This window comes from Takifugu rubripes, chromosome 21 (assembly GCF_901000725.2).
Source record: "Takifugu rubripes chromosome 21, fTakRub1.2, whole genome shotgun sequence".
In the NCBI taxonomy this organism is placed as follows: domain Eukaryota; kingdom Metazoa; phylum Chordata; class Actinopteri; order Tetraodontiformes; family Tetraodontidae; genus Takifugu; species Takifugu rubripes.
Genome location: NC_042305.1, coordinates 1,822,478 through 1,841,173, shown reverse-complemented (window position 1 = coordinate 1,841,173; position 18,696 = coordinate 1,822,478). Strand labels below are relative to the sequence as shown.

General features: G+C 59.2%; 1 protein-coding gene across 1 annotated transcript; it reads left to right on the top strand.

Moving 5' to 3' along the window:
* Positions 1–199: 199 nt before the first annotated feature.
* igsf9b (immunoglobulin superfamily, member 9b) lies at positions 200–17,959 on the top strand. Its single transcript, XM_029829140.1, has 19 exons — positions 200–764; positions 4,390–4,492; positions 5,271–5,474; positions 10,589–10,735; positions 11,049–11,200; positions 11,323–11,440; positions 11,582–11,723; positions 11,909–12,054; positions 12,136–12,278; positions 12,339–12,479; positions 12,556–12,672; positions 12,736–12,886; positions 12,968–13,079; positions 13,970–14,145; positions 14,217–14,455; positions 14,540–14,624; positions 14,781–14,951; positions 15,038–15,074; positions 15,221–17,959. The coding sequence occupies exons 2-19, from the start codon at positions 4,420–4,422 to the stop codon at positions 17,808–17,810; spliced, it is 4,944 nt and encodes a 1,647-aa protein (XP_029685000.1). The 5' UTR covers positions 200–764; positions 4,390–4,419; the 3' UTR covers positions 17,811–17,959.
* Positions 17,960–18,696: the final 737 nt, after the last annotated feature.

The window sequence follows — 18,696 nt, the reverse complement described above, 5'->3', positions numbered from 1 at the left end:
ATAAACGTATGAAAGTAATCCCGTTACTGCTCTGATTGCTGGACTTCATCCATCACATTTCCCTCGACCAAGAAATACCTTTAAATCTGTCTGCTTCCGTCAAACATTCACACTATCGCGTCAGTTTACGGTCCGATAATTGTGCTTTATTTTGAAAGGCGTAAACGGAAGTACCGGTGTCAGTCACGTGCAGCTTGACGCCGTCGGAGGCGGAGTGAACGGCGATAATGGGAGGGAAGCAACGGTCAACACAGGAGCTCCCAGCAGACCTGCACGTTGCCCACATTTATTCAAACTTGGGGATATTGGAGGAAAAACGTCCTTTCCGGCGACCTGAGGAGATTTTCGGAGGGTTTTTTAACGTCTCTTGTTTAGATCGAGGTGCTCGGCGCTAGTTCGGATCATCAACGAGTGCGAAGATCAAACCAAGACGAGGAAAGTTTGGTCATAAACGGGCTGATGTTCAACTGCGGGGAGCCGCAGGAGGTCCGAAGACTAAAGTAGGTTGGCTTCGGTCATGAGGGAGCAGGACTGAGTCGCTGAGCTGACTTTCCTCTGGGCTTCAGCACGAGGAGCGACACACGCACGCACCATGAGCACCTGCTCGCTCCACTTTGCTGCGCTTCTTAAAGCGGACATTTGTCTAATCTGCCCTTAAACCGGCGACTGGGGAGGTTCTTTGGGTTCGTTTTTGGAAAGAAGAACTCGCCAATGACCGAAACATCTGGACTTTGCAGCTGCAAACTGGAAAAAAGTGCCTGAAGGTAAGAAAGAGCTGATGGAGGGATGGATGGAGGGAGGGATGATGGATGGATGGATGGATGGAGGGAGGGATGATGGTGCTCCAGCTGCATCACGTTGGGCAGCAGAGAAGAAGCTGCCTGCCGGTCGGTTGCTCTCGTGTCTCCACCCTAACCAGAAGCCATTCCCGAGTTTCTTCCCACAGGTGACCTTTGACCCCGCGCACGATTTAGGGGGCTGTCGCGTTTGTTGTCAGAAAGCAGGTGTGGATCAGCGATGGGGACCAGACCGTGAGAACACCTGAGGGGTGTAGAGACTCCAGGAAGGTTTGGGCCCAAACAGAGGAGCCAGGGTGGTCTGGCCCATAATGGGGAAAGGGTTCTGGCCCGGGCTCAGAAAGAGGTTCTGGTATCAAAGAGGAGTAGAGCTGGTCTCCATCCACTATTGGGGCTAAAATAAAGTCAGAGTGGAGCTTGAAAAGTTTCTCTTCTTTCACTTGTGTGGGAGTCGTCAGTACTTAGCTCATTAGCCACTGGTGTTTTAGCCTTTAGCGCCGTGGGGCTCCATCAATCCATAAACGGCACGGATGGATCCGCCGTGCACCTCCCACCACGTGCCCGCTTCATTTCCTCTCGCTGTGCTCGATACAGAGGCCGGATAACGAGCCTGGATCGATGAGGCCTGACCCGCTCTCGGCGTCAGTGGGTCAGAACTTGAGATGAGTCTCTGTGGGAACGGCTAATGTTGCTAGTTGCTACATGTGATGTTTGGAGCTGCAGGTTTAGCTGTGAAGGTGCCTCAGGTGACACCCTCTGTGGAGATTAACCGGGATTACCCAGGGAGTTATCCTGCTTCTTATCAGGTTCCGTATCTGTCGCTGTCATCCCCCGTGTGGGTCCAGGCTCTGTGGCGCCGACATGCACACGTGCACGGGCTGCTTCGGCTCGTCTGCTGGTTCCTGTGAAGCTTCAGACGCTTCTTGTGCAACAGGCTGTGGAGTGCACGTTTCGTTATTACGCTCACGCCTCCTTATGCGAGTGGGATTGAGAGGAGGCACATGGAGGCGCAGCAGCAGCAACAGCAACAGAGCAGCAGCAGCAGCAGCAGCAGCAGCAGCAGTAGTAGCAGCAGCAGCAGCAGAGCAGCAGCAGCAGTAGTAGCAGCAGCAGCAGTAGTAGCAGCAGCAGCAGCATCAGAGCAGCAGTAGCAGCAGCAGCAGCAGCAGTAGTAGCATCAGTAGCAGCAGCAGTAGTAGCATCAGTAGCAGCAGCAGTAGCAGCAGCAGCAGCAGTAGCAGCAGCAGCAGTAGTAGCAGCAGCAGCAGCAGTAGCAGCAGCAGCAGTAGTAGCAGCAGCAGCAGTAGCAGCAGTAGTAGCAGTAGTAGCAGCAGCAGCAGCAGCAGTAGCAGAGCAGCTGCTACTGATGCTACTGCTGCTGCTGCTGCTGCTGTGTATCTGGACTCGCTCCCAGTCGGGGTGTCAGATTGGCGCCTGTTTGGTGCCTGGAACTAAACTAGCATTGCGGAGCAAAAGGGGAGGATTAATCTGGTGTTCAGCCGTAAGTCGCCACTCTTCTAAAGCTCTTGGTGTCATCCAACAGTTCACACTCTCCAGCTGAACCCTGTACACCTGGACGTCTCTGTCCTGCCTCTGTTTGGACGCTCTCTGGTTGTCCTCCAGCCTGAAGGGGTTGACCTCTACGGGCTCAGGGAGGCACCGATATCCTGATGTGGAGGCACCACAGGAAGGCTTGATATCAAGCTAGTTAGCCCTAAGCACACGTTTAGCTCTTTAGCATCACCCCCTGCTGGCCACCATCGTCCTCCTGAGACAGTCTCAGGTTCAAAGTTCATCCATTAAAAAGCTGAAGATTGAGCCCCATCTGGGTCACTTGGGAACCCGGTGTTTGTCCCTTTACTGGGACTCTGTCCTGGTCCTCACATGGTCTCCTGCATTCTAAAGGACAGAAGACATCTGGGCCTGCAGCTGATGTCCACGCGGTCTCCGTCCTCTTCTGCTTATAATAAACTGCTGCTAGGGAGACTACAAGGGGGGTGAGGTCTGCCATTATCTTTGATGGGCAGCAACTTAAACTTGGACCTCTGATCCAAATTGAGGAGGTCCAGGAGCACTTGGAGGTCCAGGAGCACTTGGAGGTCCAGGAGCACTTGGAGGTCCAGGAGCTGCATTGTTGTGAACTAGAACTCTTTGACTGGGCTTGATTGTTGGAGCCAGTAGATTGTGTGTGTTGACTTTAATGAGGGTTTTCAGTGGTTGTTGCTCCGTTTAACAGCTGTGTGCTTCTTCAGATGTCTTCTTCTCAAGTGTGGAAGGTTTATACAAATTAGCATGAAGGCTCAGCGGAGGCCAGGTCCAGTCTGACTTTGTCCAAGTCAGGCTGGTCCATAAGGTGAAGGTGGGTTAGAAGGAGAACTTCCAGGAGGCCCCAAAGAGCGCCGGAGCCTGACCCAGACCAGGAATGGGCAGCGTGAAGAAGACCTCACTGGTGGACTGGCCTGTGCTGCTCCCACAGATTAGTCGGGCTGCACGTGGACCCACGTGACTGCTGCAACTATGTGGGGCAGCGGTGAGGAGTTCTGAGCTCCGGAGCAAGAAAACGTTTGAGTCCATCTGCTGAGGAACATCAGAACTTGGTCATCTTCTCTTAAAGGTGGTTTGGTCACAGCCCGCAGCGACGCAGGCGTCTGAAGAACGTCTGGGACTTCGTTTTCAGCCCTAGATGAGTTCATGGATGTGACGGGATAAAAGGAACGCGGCTTTACGGGTCCCTGCAGGTTCTTCTGCCTGCTGCTCCTGCTGCTCCTGCTGCTCCTGCTGCTCCTGCTGCTTCAGCACGCCAGCGGCTCAGAGGAGAACACCTCGTATTGCTTGTGGCACCTGTCATTTGCTATTGGCCTATTTAGCAGGACACAAAACCTGGATGAGCTGGACGATCAGACACCAGGTTAATCTCCACACACACGTAGAGCCACCCCCCCCCCCCCCCCCCCCCGAACAAGTCAGGAGACACCTGGGACGGGATGAAGGCAGCCTGGTGATCAAAGAACCCAACGGCTTTGACCCTTGATCTTCAAAAGGTCCGTGATATCAAAGCCCCTGCTGGGCTACAGACCTCTACTACTGACCCACCATCTACGGGAGCACCAGCGTGATTTAAATACAGCGTGAAGACGGACGGACTGCAGCTTGGAGCACTTCAAAGCAGATCAAAGCACTTCAAAGCAGATCAAAGCGGATCAAAGCGGATCTTGCTAAACAGACCAACTCCCATCACTCCAAACACCCCCAATCTGACCGCAGTCGATCCAAAATCTGCCGCCAGAGTTTTACTAACCAAAACACACACACACACACACACGCACACACACACACACACACTCTCTCTCTCTGCCTGATGTGAACAGATGTGCGTCCTGTTTTCATCACACGCTGATTCAGTTTCACTGTTGAGGGTGTTTAAAGAATAAAGTTACTCATTCACCAGGCAGTTGTTTTATTCTAAAGCAGTATTAGTGTGTGTGTGTATGTGTGTGTGCGTGTGTGTATGTGTTCTGTTGTGGGGTTCTCCTGTGTGTTGTGACGCCGTTCCTCTCCTGGAACCATCAGTCTTGGTGTTCTTCTCCTGCAGGCTGGGAGATGTGAGACAGTAACGGCCAACATGGGACTCGAGAGACGCTGGCCCCAGGCCGCCGCCGCCACCGCCGCCGCCGCCGTCCTGCTCCTTTACTTCAGTGAGTATGAAACGGGGCATTTTGCACGAGTAAACTTTTAGCTCGTCTTAACACAACTTCAGGTGCCTAAAGGTGCGGCTCATTAACGAGCAAGCGGAACTCTCACACGTCGGCTTCTCTGTGTCTTTGTGACTTGGTTTAGCTCATTTGAGGGGGGGGGGTTGGTTTATTCTGTGCGTCGTGGTGCCCCTCCCAGCGCCGCCCACGAGAGGAAGGAGAGAGGAGGGATGAGACGTGCCCGACCAAGCAGAATAAGGCCCAAATCCAACTTAAATAATATCTCTGGGTGTGGATTTAGTCCAAGCTGGGATTTATGCTACCCCCCGCCATAGGCCCACTCTGCTGTGCGTGCGTGCGGGGGGGTGGGGGGGGGGGATTGATTTTGCTGCTCTGCAGACCATGTGTGTACCCCAGGGGGTAGCAGGAGGTCGGCTGGTGTGAGGGCAGAGGGCTGCTGCCCCGCATCAGAGTGCTGCCGCCGCCCTCCTTTCAGAGATTAAAGTAATCACCAGGCTAGATGAGTTAGCAGAGCAAACACTGGGCAGCCATGAGAGCGCACACACACACACACACACGCACACACACACACACACACACACGGCACTGACGGAGAGGAGCTAAAGAGTTGGAACCTGCTCCAGGTGTCACTAATAGGATTGCTGTGTGTTTGTGTGCCGTGTTGCTATATGATCCCGATGGTCTCCCCTGGCCTCTCTTGGACCGGGAGGGGACGCGGGCTGTTCCGTCACGCGCTCCTGACCTGCTGCTGTCGTTGCAGGTGCGTCCCAGTGCGAGGCGACGCTGGTCCAGGCCCGACAGGGGGGCTCTGTCGAGCTGAGCTGTGACCTCGCACCGACCAAAGAAGTGAGCACCCCGAAGCTCTTCCCTCTGCACGTGGTGGAATGGGTGCGCCTGGGCTTTAACATCCCCATCCTCATCAAATTTGGCGTGTACGCGCCGCGGGTTCATCCAAACTACAGAGGTAAGACCTGTGGGGGGGGGGGTCCCGGGGGGACCCCTGGAAGGCAAGAACGGATGTTTTAATAGATGCGGTTTTATGGGGGATGGGGAGCCGTGCCAGTGGAATGGGGCTACGCGGAACGCCGTGCTGGGGGACCAGGAGTGTGGGTCCGGTGGGGGCCGGGGCGGCGTTTTATTAGTATGCTGAGGGGTGACCCAGGAAGAGAGATTGTTGTGCTTGAAGGAGGGTGGATGGATCGGGAAGAATGGCGGCACTTTTGCTGCCAGAGGCCCATAAACCTGCCATTGTCCACCAGCAGACGGGACACAAAGAGGGAATCACGGCGTTCCCGCGCGCTGCCAAAGCTAACGGGACCGCCGGGATGCCAGGAAGGACACGCTGTCACAACGGGGTCAGCTAGATCCCGAGGAACGCTCCCGTGAACCCGGGAGTCCCGGCACGGACCAGGGCCTCCGATTTAGGCCGCTGGCTGCAGCAGTTTGATCATTCAGGATGCAGATTTACTGTAATATGGGGGGTTGGGGGGGCAGCAGGCGATCGTGGGGGGGGGGTGGGGGGGCAGCAGGCGACCAGGCTGCACAGGCTTGGTCATTGTTCCGGAGCAGCGCTGACGGGGTGAACCTCTGAGAGGAGCCATCCCATATCTGGGTGCCTGTCTGATGTGGCTTTGCCCCCGCCTGCCTGAGATCCTCCTAACCCCCCCCCCCGGAGGCAGATGGCAGCACGTGAAGCGTGTCAGCGCTGTAGCTCTAATGTATTCTACCCTCAAATTAAAAATGTTGGGGGATTCCACCTTCAGCAAGCAGGCGACCGTTTGATCCTCTTTGTCCGGACTCGTCGACAGGAGTCACACCTGTGTTCCGCCGGGCCGGTGCACAGGTGCTGCTCACATCAGACGAGTTCCGACACCCCAGAGACGGCCCGGTCCGCTGCCGGTCCGCTGCCGGTCCGCTGCCGGTCCCGCCACTTTCCGTTTTTGGGATCTGTGGTGAGAGAAATCAAGTGAAGGATCTCCTGGACGTGTCCATTAGCTCGTAGCCTAGCAGTGGCCATCCCAGTGCACGCTGGGGTCAGGAGGCTCTCGTGAAATTGTGCACGTGAGTTGTGTGCGCGCGTGTGTGTGTGTGTGCGCTTTGCTGGGATTAAAGCAGCCGGAGCGAGTGAGAGGGTCAGAGTTAACTGTAATCTATCTCACGACAAAGAGCTATTCATAAGAGGGTTAAACTTATTAGAGGGACAGAAGGATTAAAGAGAGAAATTTAGGGGGGGGGGGGGCTGAGCTGTCAGAAACAGGGGGCCAGACCCAGACTTATGATTGTATTCAAATCAAAACACATCCCACAATGCACCACTGTCTTGCACACATGCGGATGGACAAAGAAAAGCTGCGCTGATGCTTCTGCAAACACAATAATCTGTCTTCCTGGTCCCGGCTGCAGCTATTGGAGCTTCACACGTAGCGTCTCTTCCTGGCGGGCGCCGCCCCCCCCCCCGGGGAGCGGGGACCACCGGTCTCCCTCCCCGGGATGACTTATGGACGTGGCGCTAATAGAGGAGCGGAGGAAATGATGAATGGGTCTGCTGGGGAGTGGCGAGGCCCAGAGGTCAGGAAGGTCGGCCTCTCATTGGTCGCGGGTGGATTATCGATGCGCTCAACCCTCCTAACCTCCCCGTAACCCCGCGCTCGCTCGCTTGCTCCCAAACCTAGGCGTGTGTTCCCGGCGTGAGTTTGTCACCGGCTTTGACGCCACGTTTAAAAGGTGCGACGCAGCCTCCGTCCTTTGTTCTCCGAGCCAAATTGTGCTTGTTCTTCCCCTCCTGTGCTTTGTTCTTCCCCTCCTGTGCTTTGTTCTTCCCCTCCTGTGCTTTGTTCTTCCCCTCCTGTGCTTTGTTCTTCCCCTCCTGTGCTTTGTTCTTCACCTCCTGTGTTTTGTTCTTCTCCTCCTGTGCTCTGTTCTTCCCCTCCTGTGCTTTGTTCTTCCCCTCCTGTGCTTTGTTCTTCCACTCCTGTGCTTTGTTCTTCTCCTCCTGTGCTTTGTTCTTCCCCTCCTGTGCTTTGTTCTTCCACTCCTGTGCTTTGTTCTTCCACTCCTGTGCTTTGTTCTTCCCCTCCTGCTTCCTTTCTGCCCGTTTCTCCTCGACTCCCTCCGATATCCGACGGTGGCCCGCCGACCCGCCCCTCTCTCCCACCCCCCACCCCCCCTTCCAGGGTCTCATGATTCAAATCTGAAGCTACAGTCGGGGTTTTTCTCACCCTCGTCACTATGGTAACTTGAGAGAATGAGGAGTCCCTTTGTAGCCACGGACAAGAGCGAGGCGGCAGGAAAGGGTTAAGCCGGAATTCTCCCATAAAGAGCCCGGGGGCAGGGCGGAGCCCGGGGGCAGGGCGGAGCCCGGGATTTGAAAATCAACATGTATGCACACATGCACACGTGTTCCGAGGGCCCGCTGAGATTAGCATGACAATAGGTGTGAGAAGAACAACATTCATTTTCTTCACAAATAAGAGATGCTAGTAGAACCAGAGACAGTCCGGTCGGAACCTGTAGTCCCGGGGGCGGGTGTGGGGGGGTCCTGGGTCCCCCCAGCAGCACCTGGGCCCAGAAAAGCCTTTTTATGGCAGTAAAACACCTGAATTCTGCTGCTAAAGGTCATTCGGCCACGGGACAAGTGGGTCACCTGCAGCAGGGACTTTGCTCCGTAGCTAACCGGGAATTCTGGAATTCTGGGAGGAGCCGTCCATTTGCAGATAAAAGGAAGCCCTGAAGAAAGCTGCACACCTGTTCTCGGGGCCCGCTCGTCTCAGAGATGCCGTCTGATAGAAGCAGCCGTCGTTTTATGACGCCTGGAGGAAGGTTGCTGTTTTAGGAGGCCGCTCCAGCCGCCCGACTATAAACACAACAACGGCCTCCGTCAGGAATGCAGGTTAATTGTTAGCCAGCGTCGTCTCGGCCGTGTTTGGTCTTGTCCTCGGGACACACACGTATACCTAAATAACGTGGAGCGCGTCGGGGTTGTTGCCAGGTTACAGCAGAATCAGGAAGTGGCGACAAAATAAAAATCAAATTTCTAATAAAGTTTGCTGTGTTTTACACCACAATACACTTCCTGTTTACCTTCACACTGCTGCGGTCACGGCCTGGACAGAGGTGTGTGTGTGTGTGTGTGTGTGTGTGTGTGTGTGTGTGTGTGTGTGTGTGTGTGTGTGTGTGTGTGTTTCCTCCCTGTACGCATCCTTCTGTTGTTTAGAGTCTCTAGACTGAAGGAGTGTAAAGAGCTCATTGAGAGATGGAATAAAAGGGGGGGGGGGTGACTACAGTCCTGCTGGCTGTCGTCACCAGGCAACCACCAAGGGGGGGAGGTGTGCGTGTGTGTGTGTGTGTGTGGGTGTGTGAGTCCACAACACGTGTCTGTTCACCTCTTGACTCATTGATGCTGCATCTGTTCAAATGCCACAAAATTCAGCTGCACCTTTTACTGTATTTAATATTCAGTTGTTTTTACTCTTCGTTGTAGTTCCTGTGGCCCCTGTAGTCCCTGTGGCCCCTGTGGCCCTGGTGGCCCCTGTAGTCCCGGTGGCCCCTGTGGCCCCTGTAGTCCCGGTGGCCCCTGTAGGCCCCTGTAGTCCCGGTGGCCCCTGTGGCCCTGGTGGCCCCTGTAGTCCCGGTGGCCCCTGTGGCCCCTGTAGTCCCGGTGGCCCCTGTGGACCTGGACATTTTTACCTCTGCAGTGCTGCATTTGCCAGCTCGTCTGCCAACTGTGGATGATCTGTGTATATCTGCTCTTCCTCCTCCTCCCCCCCCCCCTCCTCTTCCTTCTCCTCCTCCTCCCCCACCTCCCCCCCTCCTCCTCCTCCTTCTCCTCCTCCTCCCCCCTCCTCTTCCTCCTCCTCCCCCCCCTCCTCTTCCTTCTCCTCCTCCTCCCCCACCTCCCCCCCTCCTCCTCCTCCTTCTCCTCCTCCTCCCCCCTCCTCTTCCTTCTCCTCCCCCCCCTCCTCTTCCTTCTCCTCCTCCTCCCCCCCCCTCCTCCTCCTCCTTCTCCTCCTCCTCCCCTCTCCTCTTCCTCCTCCTCCTCCCCCTCCTCTTCCTTTTCCTCCCCTCCCCCCTCCTCCTTCTCCTCCTCTTCCTCCTCCCCTCCTCCTCCCCCCTCTTCCTTCTCCTCCTCCCCCCTCCTCCTCCTCCGCCTCCTTCCCCTCCTCTTCCTTCTCCTCCTCCTCCCCCCTCCTCTCCTTCTCCTCCTCCTCCCCCCTCCTCCTCCTCCTCCTCCCTCCCTCTCCTCTTCCCCCTCCTCCTCCCCCCTCTTCCTCTCCTCCTGCCCCCTCCTCCTCCTCCCCCTCCTCCTCCTTCTCCTCCTCCTCCCCCCTCCTCTTCCTTCTCCTCCTCCCCCCTCCTCCTCCTTCTCCTCCTCCTCCCCCCTCCTCTTCCTTCTCCTCCTCCCCCTCCTCTTCCTTCTCCTCCCCTCCCCCTCCTTCTCCTCCTCTTCCTCTTCCTCCCTCCCCCCTCTTCCTTCTCCTCCCCCCTCCTCCTCCCTTCTCCCCACCTCCCCCCTCCTCCTCCTCCGCCTCTTTCCCCTCCTCCTCCTCCCCCCTCCTCCTCCTCCTCCTCCCTCTCCTCTTCCCCCTCCTCCTCCCCCCCTCTTCCTTCTCCTCCTGCCCCCTCCTCCTCCTTCCCCTCCTCCTCCTTCTCCTCCTCCTCCCCCCTCCTCTTCCTTCTCCTCCTCCTCCCCCTCCTCCTCCTTCTCCTCCTCCCTCCCCCCTCCTCTTCCTTCTCCTCCTCCCCCCTCCTCTTCCTTCTCCTCCCCTCCCCCTCCTCCTCCCCTCCTCCTCCCCCCTCTTCCTTCTCCTCCCCCCCTCCTTCTCCTCCTCTTCCTCCTCCCCCTCCTCTTCCTCCTCCTCCCCCCTCCTCCTCCCTCTTCCTTCTCCTCCCCCTCCTCCTCCTCCCTCCCCCCCTCTCCCCCCCTCCCCCTCCTCTTCCTCCTCCCCCCCCTCCCCCTCCTCTTCCTCCTCCTCCCCCCCCTCCCCCTCCTCCTTCTCCTCCTCCTTCTCCTCCCCTCCCCCTCCTCCTCCTCCCTCCCCCCCCTCTCTCCCCCTCCCCCTCCTCTCCCCCCCCCCCCAGGTCGTGTATCCTTGACGCGGGGGGCCTCTCTGCTGCTGGACCAGCTGACCCAGGAGGACGAGGGCTGGTTCGAGTGTCGTATCCTGGTGCTGGCCACAGAGAAGGACGACTTCCAGAACGGCACGTGGACCTTCCTCTCCATCACAGGTGCAGCTCCGCAGGGTTCCTCTGACTCACCAGAGCCTCGCCTGCCCCGTCATCGCCGGCCCGCCGCCTCTCCAGCCGTTCCTGCGGGGCCTGGCTGAAGGAATGTTCGTGTTCCAGGCCGGGAGTTAAACCTCGTTGCTGAGCGTTTGTCTCAGTCTTGAGTCCCGACTGTGATGTTTGTGTGATGTTTACAGCAACCTAATCACCATCGTTGTTGTGTGAACGGGAACCTTGTTTCCTCACGACCCTTCCACGGGGTCCTGGTCGCCGTGCCGACGTTGGAAGCCTTGTCTAAGCTCTCGTCTCGTTGTAGCTCCACCTGCCTTCATAAAGAAGCCGCCGAGCTTTGTGGAGGTGCTGCTGGGGGACTCGCTGACCCTCAGCTGCGGGGCCCAGGGCAACCCCCGGCCAACGGTGGTCTGGCACAAAGACGACGGCCAGATTGTGAAGCACCAGAAGATAAAAGTCAGTTGTGTTTGTTCCGTCACCTCATTTCTGATGTTCCTTCCAAACGGGTCGTGACTGAGCTCTTTCTCTCTTGTCTCCTCTGCACCCCCCCCCCACCTCACCCTAACACCCCCCCTCAGGTGATCAATGGTACCTTGTCTTTGGCCTCCGTCACAAGAAATATTTCCGGAGTGTACAAATGTCACGTGTCCAACTCGGAGGGGAACCTGACCCACTCCACGCAGCTGCAGGTCAAAGGTCAGTCCCAGAGGGCCTCACGTGAAGCATTTGCTGAGCAATTTCCCACTCCCTGCCTGTGCCAGTGCTGCCCCCTATAGGCCATGACCCGTACCACACGCACACACACACGGATGGGTTCTGTGTCCCTGCTGTCCACAGGTCCTCCGCTCATCATCATCTCCCCAGAGGACACCTCTCTGAACATGTCCCAGGATGCATCTCTGCAGTGCCAGGCGGACGCTTACCCCTCCAACCTCACCTACGAGTGGATGAAGCAGGGACAGAATGTTTACCATATAGAGTGAGTCCATCCATGTGTCCCTCATGTGTCTTCCAACAGACTGTCCTACCTGTCCCACCCTGGAGGAACATTTAGAATATTAATGTTAGGAACTAGCGGTTGTCCACGTGCTCTTCTTCTGTTAATGTGCCAGAACATTCCTGTCAAATCGAATCCATCAGGTCTTCAAACGCTCCTGGTTTTAGGTCCCTAAAGTCCCGAGTGAAGGTTTTAGTGGACGGGACCCTCCTCATCCCAAACCTCATCCCAGAGGATGCTGGCAACTACACTTGCGTCCCAACGAATGGCGTTTTGACCCCCCCTTCGGCCTCTGCGTCCCTGACCGTCAAGCGTGAGCGGCCGTCTCCTCGGACGCACGTCTCGGTGCGTCACCGCGTCCGTTTCACCGCCGCTTCCTCTCCGTTTCCCTCAGACCCGGCTCGCGTGGGCCGGATGCCCCGGGAGACGTATTTGCCGGCGGGGATGGGGGGGGTGATCGTCTGTCCTGTCCAGGCCGACCCCCCTGCTCTCTACGTGAACTGGACCAAAGATGGGAACGACCTGGATCCAGATAACGTAAGAGATGGTGGCGACGTGAGGAGGTAGCCGTGTGGATGACCTCACCTTTCCCTTCAGTTCCCAGGCTGGATCATCAACTCCGAGGGCTCCGTGTTCATCACCACGGCCAACGATAACGCCGTGGGCATGTACACGTGCACGGCGTACAACAGCTACGGTACCATGGGGCGGTCCGACCCCACCCAGGTCATCCTGCAGGTAACCATCAGGCCTTTAGAGCCAGCTCTGGGTCAGCAGAACCAGCTTCCTCACCTTCCTCCCGCCTTCCTTCCAGGACCCTCCGTCCTTCAGGGTGCTCCCCCGGCCCGAGTATCTCCAGGAGGTGGGCAGAGACCTGATGATCCCGTGTGAAGGCAGCGGAGACCCCCCTCCCACCATCACATGGAGCAAGGTATGAGAGCAGCTCCAGGCTCGTGGGGGGAGCAGGTCGTGTTAATGCTCCCTTGCCTCCTAGATCGGCTCCTCTCCTCACTCCGGCTACTCCGTGCTGCCCAACGGCTCCCTCCTCCTCCAGCCGGTCGGCAAAGACCACCACGGGGGCTGGGAGTGCTTGGCCACCAACCGCGTGGCCACCGTGGGCGCGGGGACCGTGGTCACGGTGCTGGGTGAGTGCGCCGCCGGTGCCCGACCGTGTCCCCGACCGTGTCCCCGACCGTGTGACGCCTCACGTGTCCTGTGTCCTCCAGGCACCAGTCCTCACGCTGCGTCATCCGTGTTGGTCACCGCCGAGATGAATCAGGCCAACGTGTCCTGGCGGCCCGGCTTCGACGGCGGGTACACGCAGAAGTTCACCGTGTGGTGAGTCAGCAGGAGAGCCGCCCCACCGCGGAGGTGCAACATCAGCCGCAGGGCCGGCGTGTTCCTCCTGCCCACGTAAACAACCAGTAAACAACCAGTAAACAACCAGTAAACAACACGTGGCCACGGACGCCTGCTGGCCCCAATGAGTCCTTCATTATCTCCTTACCATCTCTTTCACTCATTGTCTTTAAACGAAGATTTTAACTGTCTGAGGACGCCGGCGCGTCCCTCCGTCCCTCCATCCCTCCATCCCACCGTCCCTCCGGCCCTCCGTCCCTCCATCCCACCGTCCCACCGTCCCTCCGTCCCACCGTCCCTCCGTCCCACCGTCCCTCCATCCCACCGTCCCACCATCCCACCGTCCCGCCGTCCCTCCATCCCGCCGTCCCTCCATCCCGCCGTCCCACCGTCCCTCCATCCCGCCGTCCCTCCATCCCACCGTCCCTCCATCCCGCCGTCCCACCGTCCCTCCATCCCGCCGTTCCACCGTCCCTCCGTCCCGCCGTCCCTCCATCCCACCGTCCCTCCGTCCCACCGTCCCTCCGTCCCACCGTCCCACCATCCCACCATCCCTCCGTCCCACCATCCCCACCGTCCCACCATCCCTCCGTCCCACCATCCCACCGTCCCTCCGTCCCACCATCCCTCCGTCCCTCCATCCCACCATCCCACCGTCCCGCCGTCCCTCCATCCCTCCGTCCCACCATCCCTCCGTCCCACCATCCCACCGTCCCACCATCCCTCCGTCCCACCATCCCACCATCCCACCGTCCCTCCATCCCACCGTCCCACCATCCCACCGTCCCGCCGTCCCTCCATCCCTCCGTCCCTCCGTCCCACCGTCCCTCCGTCCCACCGTCCCTCGCTAACGTTTGGCATCGTTCCAGGGTCAAACAAGCTTCCAGAGGGAAACACGAATGGGCGTCGCTGCCCGTGCCCACGTCCAAGAACCACCTGCTGGTGACGGGGCTGCTGGCCGGCACCAGCTACCAGTTCAGCGTCCTGCCTCAGAACAAGCTCGGCTCTGGAGCCTTCAGCGAGATCGTCTCTGCACAGACGCGAGGTTCGGACCCGTCGGCGCCTCTTGGATCCTCCTCGCACGGCTCCCTGTCTAACCCGCCGCCTTCTCCTCAGCTGTGCCCACAGAAGCTCCCGCCGCCGCCACCCGTCTCCCGGCCCCCGAGCCCCCCTCATCCCTGTCAGTCAACCAGACGGAGGGGGGGGTCGTGCTCCAGTGGTCACCTCCGGCCGCTCCGGCCTTTTTGCCGACGGATTACGTCCTGCAGGCCCGCAGGAACCAGGGACAGTGGGTCACCCTCAGCAGCAACATCAGCGCCAATAAGAGCCAGCTGCTGGTGCCAGGACTGCTCCGGGTAACGAGCCCCCCCTCTATTATATCCGTTTTCCTCGTCATTTTGGACAAAATGGAGCGTTAATGTGGTCTGTCTTTCTCTCAGGACTGTTATTATGAGCTGCGGCTGATGTCGCGTAGCAACAAATTACTCAGTCAGCCCAGCGAGTCTGTCAACATCTCCACCTTCGGTAAGTGGACTAGCATGGACTAGCATGGACTAGCATGTACTAGCATGTACTAGCATGGACTAGCACGGACTAGCATGGACTAGCATGTATCAGCGGTCACGCTGCATTAACTCGGTCTTCGGGGGGTGTCGAGTCGACTGATGATGCTGCTTCCAGGGATGGAGGTGTACCCTCTGGGTTCCAGTTTCCTGGAGGTCGTTCCTCCGCCCCTCTTGGCCGGGCTGTTAGCAGGGTCGTGCTTCCTGGCGGTGGGCGTCGTCCTCTCGCTGGTGACGGCGTGCTACATGAAGCACAGGCGAGAGCTGAGGCACCGGAAGAGGAGACAATGTGAGACCCGGTGCTGCTGTGGTGGGGAACGCTCTTGGAACAGCGCCGCTGGTTAACACTTTATATCTCCTTTCACCTCTTTGTAGATCTCCCACCCACCCTCCAGACCGGCGCGTCTCCAGTGTAAGGACACACACACACACACACACACACACATGAGCCTGGTCCTGCTGATAAGCAAAGATGACTGAATGGAATGGAACCACTCTGCGTTTGTGTCATGTCCAACTCCTGTATTGGTCTAATGGTCTCCTCCTCGTTTTTGTCAGGGCCGACTCGCCTCCTCGCAGCCCCGACAGCGTCCTGAAGCTGAAGCTGTGTCCGCCCCTCCCCTTCTTCCCAGCCTCCTCGTCGTCGCAGTCGTATCGGTCGACCTTCGATAAAGGCAGCCGCGGGGAATATCACGACCAGAGGAGGCAGCTCCTGTCCAACTCCTCGCCTCCGCCGCATTACACGCTCTTCGAGACCCACCTGGGCTCTCAGGCCGCCTCGCCAGTCGCCCTGGAATCCATCTCCAGAGGCCCCGACGGACGGTTCCTCGTCCAGCTCCTTGAGGAGAGCTCCGGCTCCTCCAGGAAGGAGGGCGTGGAGCCGGTCACTGGTGGAGCGAGCGGCTCGGGGAGCCACCGCACGTCGTACAGAGAGTCCCCAAGGTCGAGCGTTTTCAGCCCCGAGAGCGAGGAGAGGAAAGGTTCTCCTCTAACTCTGGATGTGAGTGAGCTGCACAGACCCCCCTCCTCCCCCGGGAGGGTGCGGGCCATGGCCAGCAACTTCTCCCGACACGGCTGCTTCTACTCTGACGATGAGCTGGGCTCGGCGGCCCTGCTGGAGAGAGCCAGCTTCTACTCCGACATCAGCGAGAAGAAACCCGGCGATCCTTCCAGGAGAGGCTTGGGTCCAGGTCCCGCCGAAGACCTCCTCCCCGGTCGCTCCAGGAGAAGGAAACCCCTGGACAGGAACGCACCGCGGCGGCCCGCGGACAGCGAGCTGACTCATAACAGCACCCAGATCTCACAGCTCAGCAGTGACCCCGAGGGGGCGAGCAGAGACACGTTGGGACGGGAGGCGGGAGGACCGAGGCGGGGACGCACGGAGCCGGCGGGATCCCCCGAAAGGGAACATGTCGGATCGCCAGGGGAACCGGTGTGGAAGCCGCAACAGGTCACCATGAGACAGAAACACACGGGTCACACGAGCTGCGTGTCGGACTACCGCCGGGCCTGCTACTTTGGTACCACCAGCAGTCCCTTGGACCGCCCCCCGAGGGCCCGCATCCAGTGGGACCTGAGTCCCATTACAGGGGCCACCAGCCCCGTTCCTGTGCAGAGCCGCCAAGAGGGTCGTGTGGACCCCACAGAGGTCTCGTTTAGTGGGGAAGCCTCACGTTCCGCGGTCACCCAGAACACCTCCCTCCCCGACGCCACCTCGGAAAGCTCCGCCCCTCTCCTGGATGTACAAACGGCCTCGCCGGGTCTTCGGAAGGACGCTGAGCTGCTTTTGAGCGAAGGCACGGTGCCGAGTTCCAGACATCAGCGTTGGGACTCGGCTACCAGAAGTCCTGCGGGTGAAAGACCAGGAAGCTCGGCGGCTTCCTTCAGTCCCCCTGACAGGAGCGCTGGGACAGAACCAACGCCAACACGCCCTCCTGGTCCAGCGGGTTCTTCCACTCTGCCCTATGACCAGCGCGAAGTCGGAGCAAGGGCGAAAGAGTTCGAGCGAGAGAGGAGGAGCGAGAAATTCCCCTTCGCTTCCAGCCCGAGCCCGATCTCCAGCTTGACTCTCGTAGAGGAGCTGGACCCGGATCTGTCCCAGTATTCTGTCCCCACAATGTCTGGCACCTTCAGGGCCAAGCCTACCGGGCCATCGCCGAAAATGTCCCCGCAGCAGACCAGCGCCGTCCTCGAGTACCTGAGCCTTCCGGGTTTCATTGAAATGAGCGTGGACGAGCCGCCGGAGGACGCCGAGCGCTCGGCCGCCTCTGGAGGCTCCGGGAAACCCCCCAGGACGAAGCCGGACGTGGTTCCTAAAAACTGGCAGGAGGAAAACCGGGAACTTCATTCTAAACACCCGGCTTTGTTCGGACAGGCCGCTCCAGCTCCGCACGCGGCCTCCCACAAGCGCTCGGTCCCAGCCAGGGTCCGGTTTCCAGAGGAGCCGGGACCGTCTCCCCCCGGTCCGGGGAAAACCAGCAAGCAGCTCTACGGCGAGAAAACTCAAATCCAAGCTAGAAAACCCCCAGACAGGGGCGAGTTCCGACTCGGATCGCGGTCGGCCCAGACGCTGCTGAGCGCCGCCAGGGGCGTCGCCGACGTGGTGACCAAACACTCGCTGGGGGGCCTTGAGGGTCGGGAGTCTCTGTTGGGGCGTGGCCACGCGCCGGCCTCTCCGGGCAGCAGGGTCAACAACATCGCCTCGCGGATTTGCCAGGCTCCCGTTCCCTTCCTGAAGAAATCCTTCAGCGCCGGACCCTGCAGGGCGCTCTCGGCCATGGCGCCCCCCCCGCCCCTTCCTCAGGAAGTCCTTCAGCTTGGGCTCCCAGAGGTGGGAGCACTTCGAGAGCCCCAGGATGTACATCTACGACAAATGCCACTGGGACGAATTTCCAAGTCCCGATTTCAGGAGCTACGGTTTGAGTCGCTCGCAGTCCTCCTCCCCCAGGCCGGACCCCTCCTGGAGGGACTACGTCCCGCTCAGACCCCCCAGTATGGGGAGCCTAGAGAGGCCCTACCTCACGTCTTCGCCGTTCCCTCCCAGACAGACCTCGGTCTCCCCGCTGCTGGAACCAGCCGACCCCCGACGACAAGCCGCCGTGTTCCCAGAGCCCCCCCGGTGGTCCCCCTCATACCAGGACATGTTTAGGTCTGCCCAGCAGAAATACGTCCCCATGCCCTCCTCCGTCCCCCTCCCCCAACAACCACACTGGCCGGGACCCAGAGCGGAGCTCCTGAGATCCACCAACCCGAGGAGAGGCCCCCCGAGGTCTTACCTTCCCAGGGGCGTCGGTTGCCCCTCAGGCTACTATGTCCCCGTCCCGCCCAGGGAGGGGGACATTTACCCACAGCCGGAGAGGGCGATGAGGAGGGACGGGGAGACGGAGGGGGGGCGGACCAGTTACGCCAGCCAGAGCAGCGGGAGGGGCAGCGCCAGCTTCTTCCGGCAGTCTCTGTCCGTCACCCCGACGCTGCTCAGCTCCCCGGAAACCACCGAGGACGGCGAGCGGCTCGGAGCCGAGACGGAGCCGCCCGGGAGGAGACGGAAAAGGTGAAGGTCCGGCCAGAGGCGGCGCCGCGATCCCGAACAAGGATCGAATGGCTTTTCCAACATCGATCCGCTCGGTCTGCTAGCGAGTTCCTCACTGTTTCACCTCGAAAATTCTCCCTCAAAGTTGTGAATGTTTTTATTTGTGAGTGGTGGATCCGTGTCTGGCGCCAGCTACCGGACAGGAAGAGCGGGAGGAATTCTTTTGGCTGCCAGTTTTAGGAATTCTCTTGTGTCTGCTTGGTGTTGACCGGCTCTTGTGTGTATCCCATCAGAGGTGACACCTCGGTAGATGAGAGTTATGAGTGGGACTCCTCGGACGCCCGCGTGGACGTGGACGTCCTGGAGGCCCCGAGGTTTGATCAGTTCCACGGTGGGGGGGGGCGTGATCGGGCCGCCGGCCTCCAGGACCAGCAGCAGAAAGGTGAGCGGTGCGGTGGCGTGTTGTGGATGCTGCACGTGTCATCGTGAGTGCGCATGTGTGTGT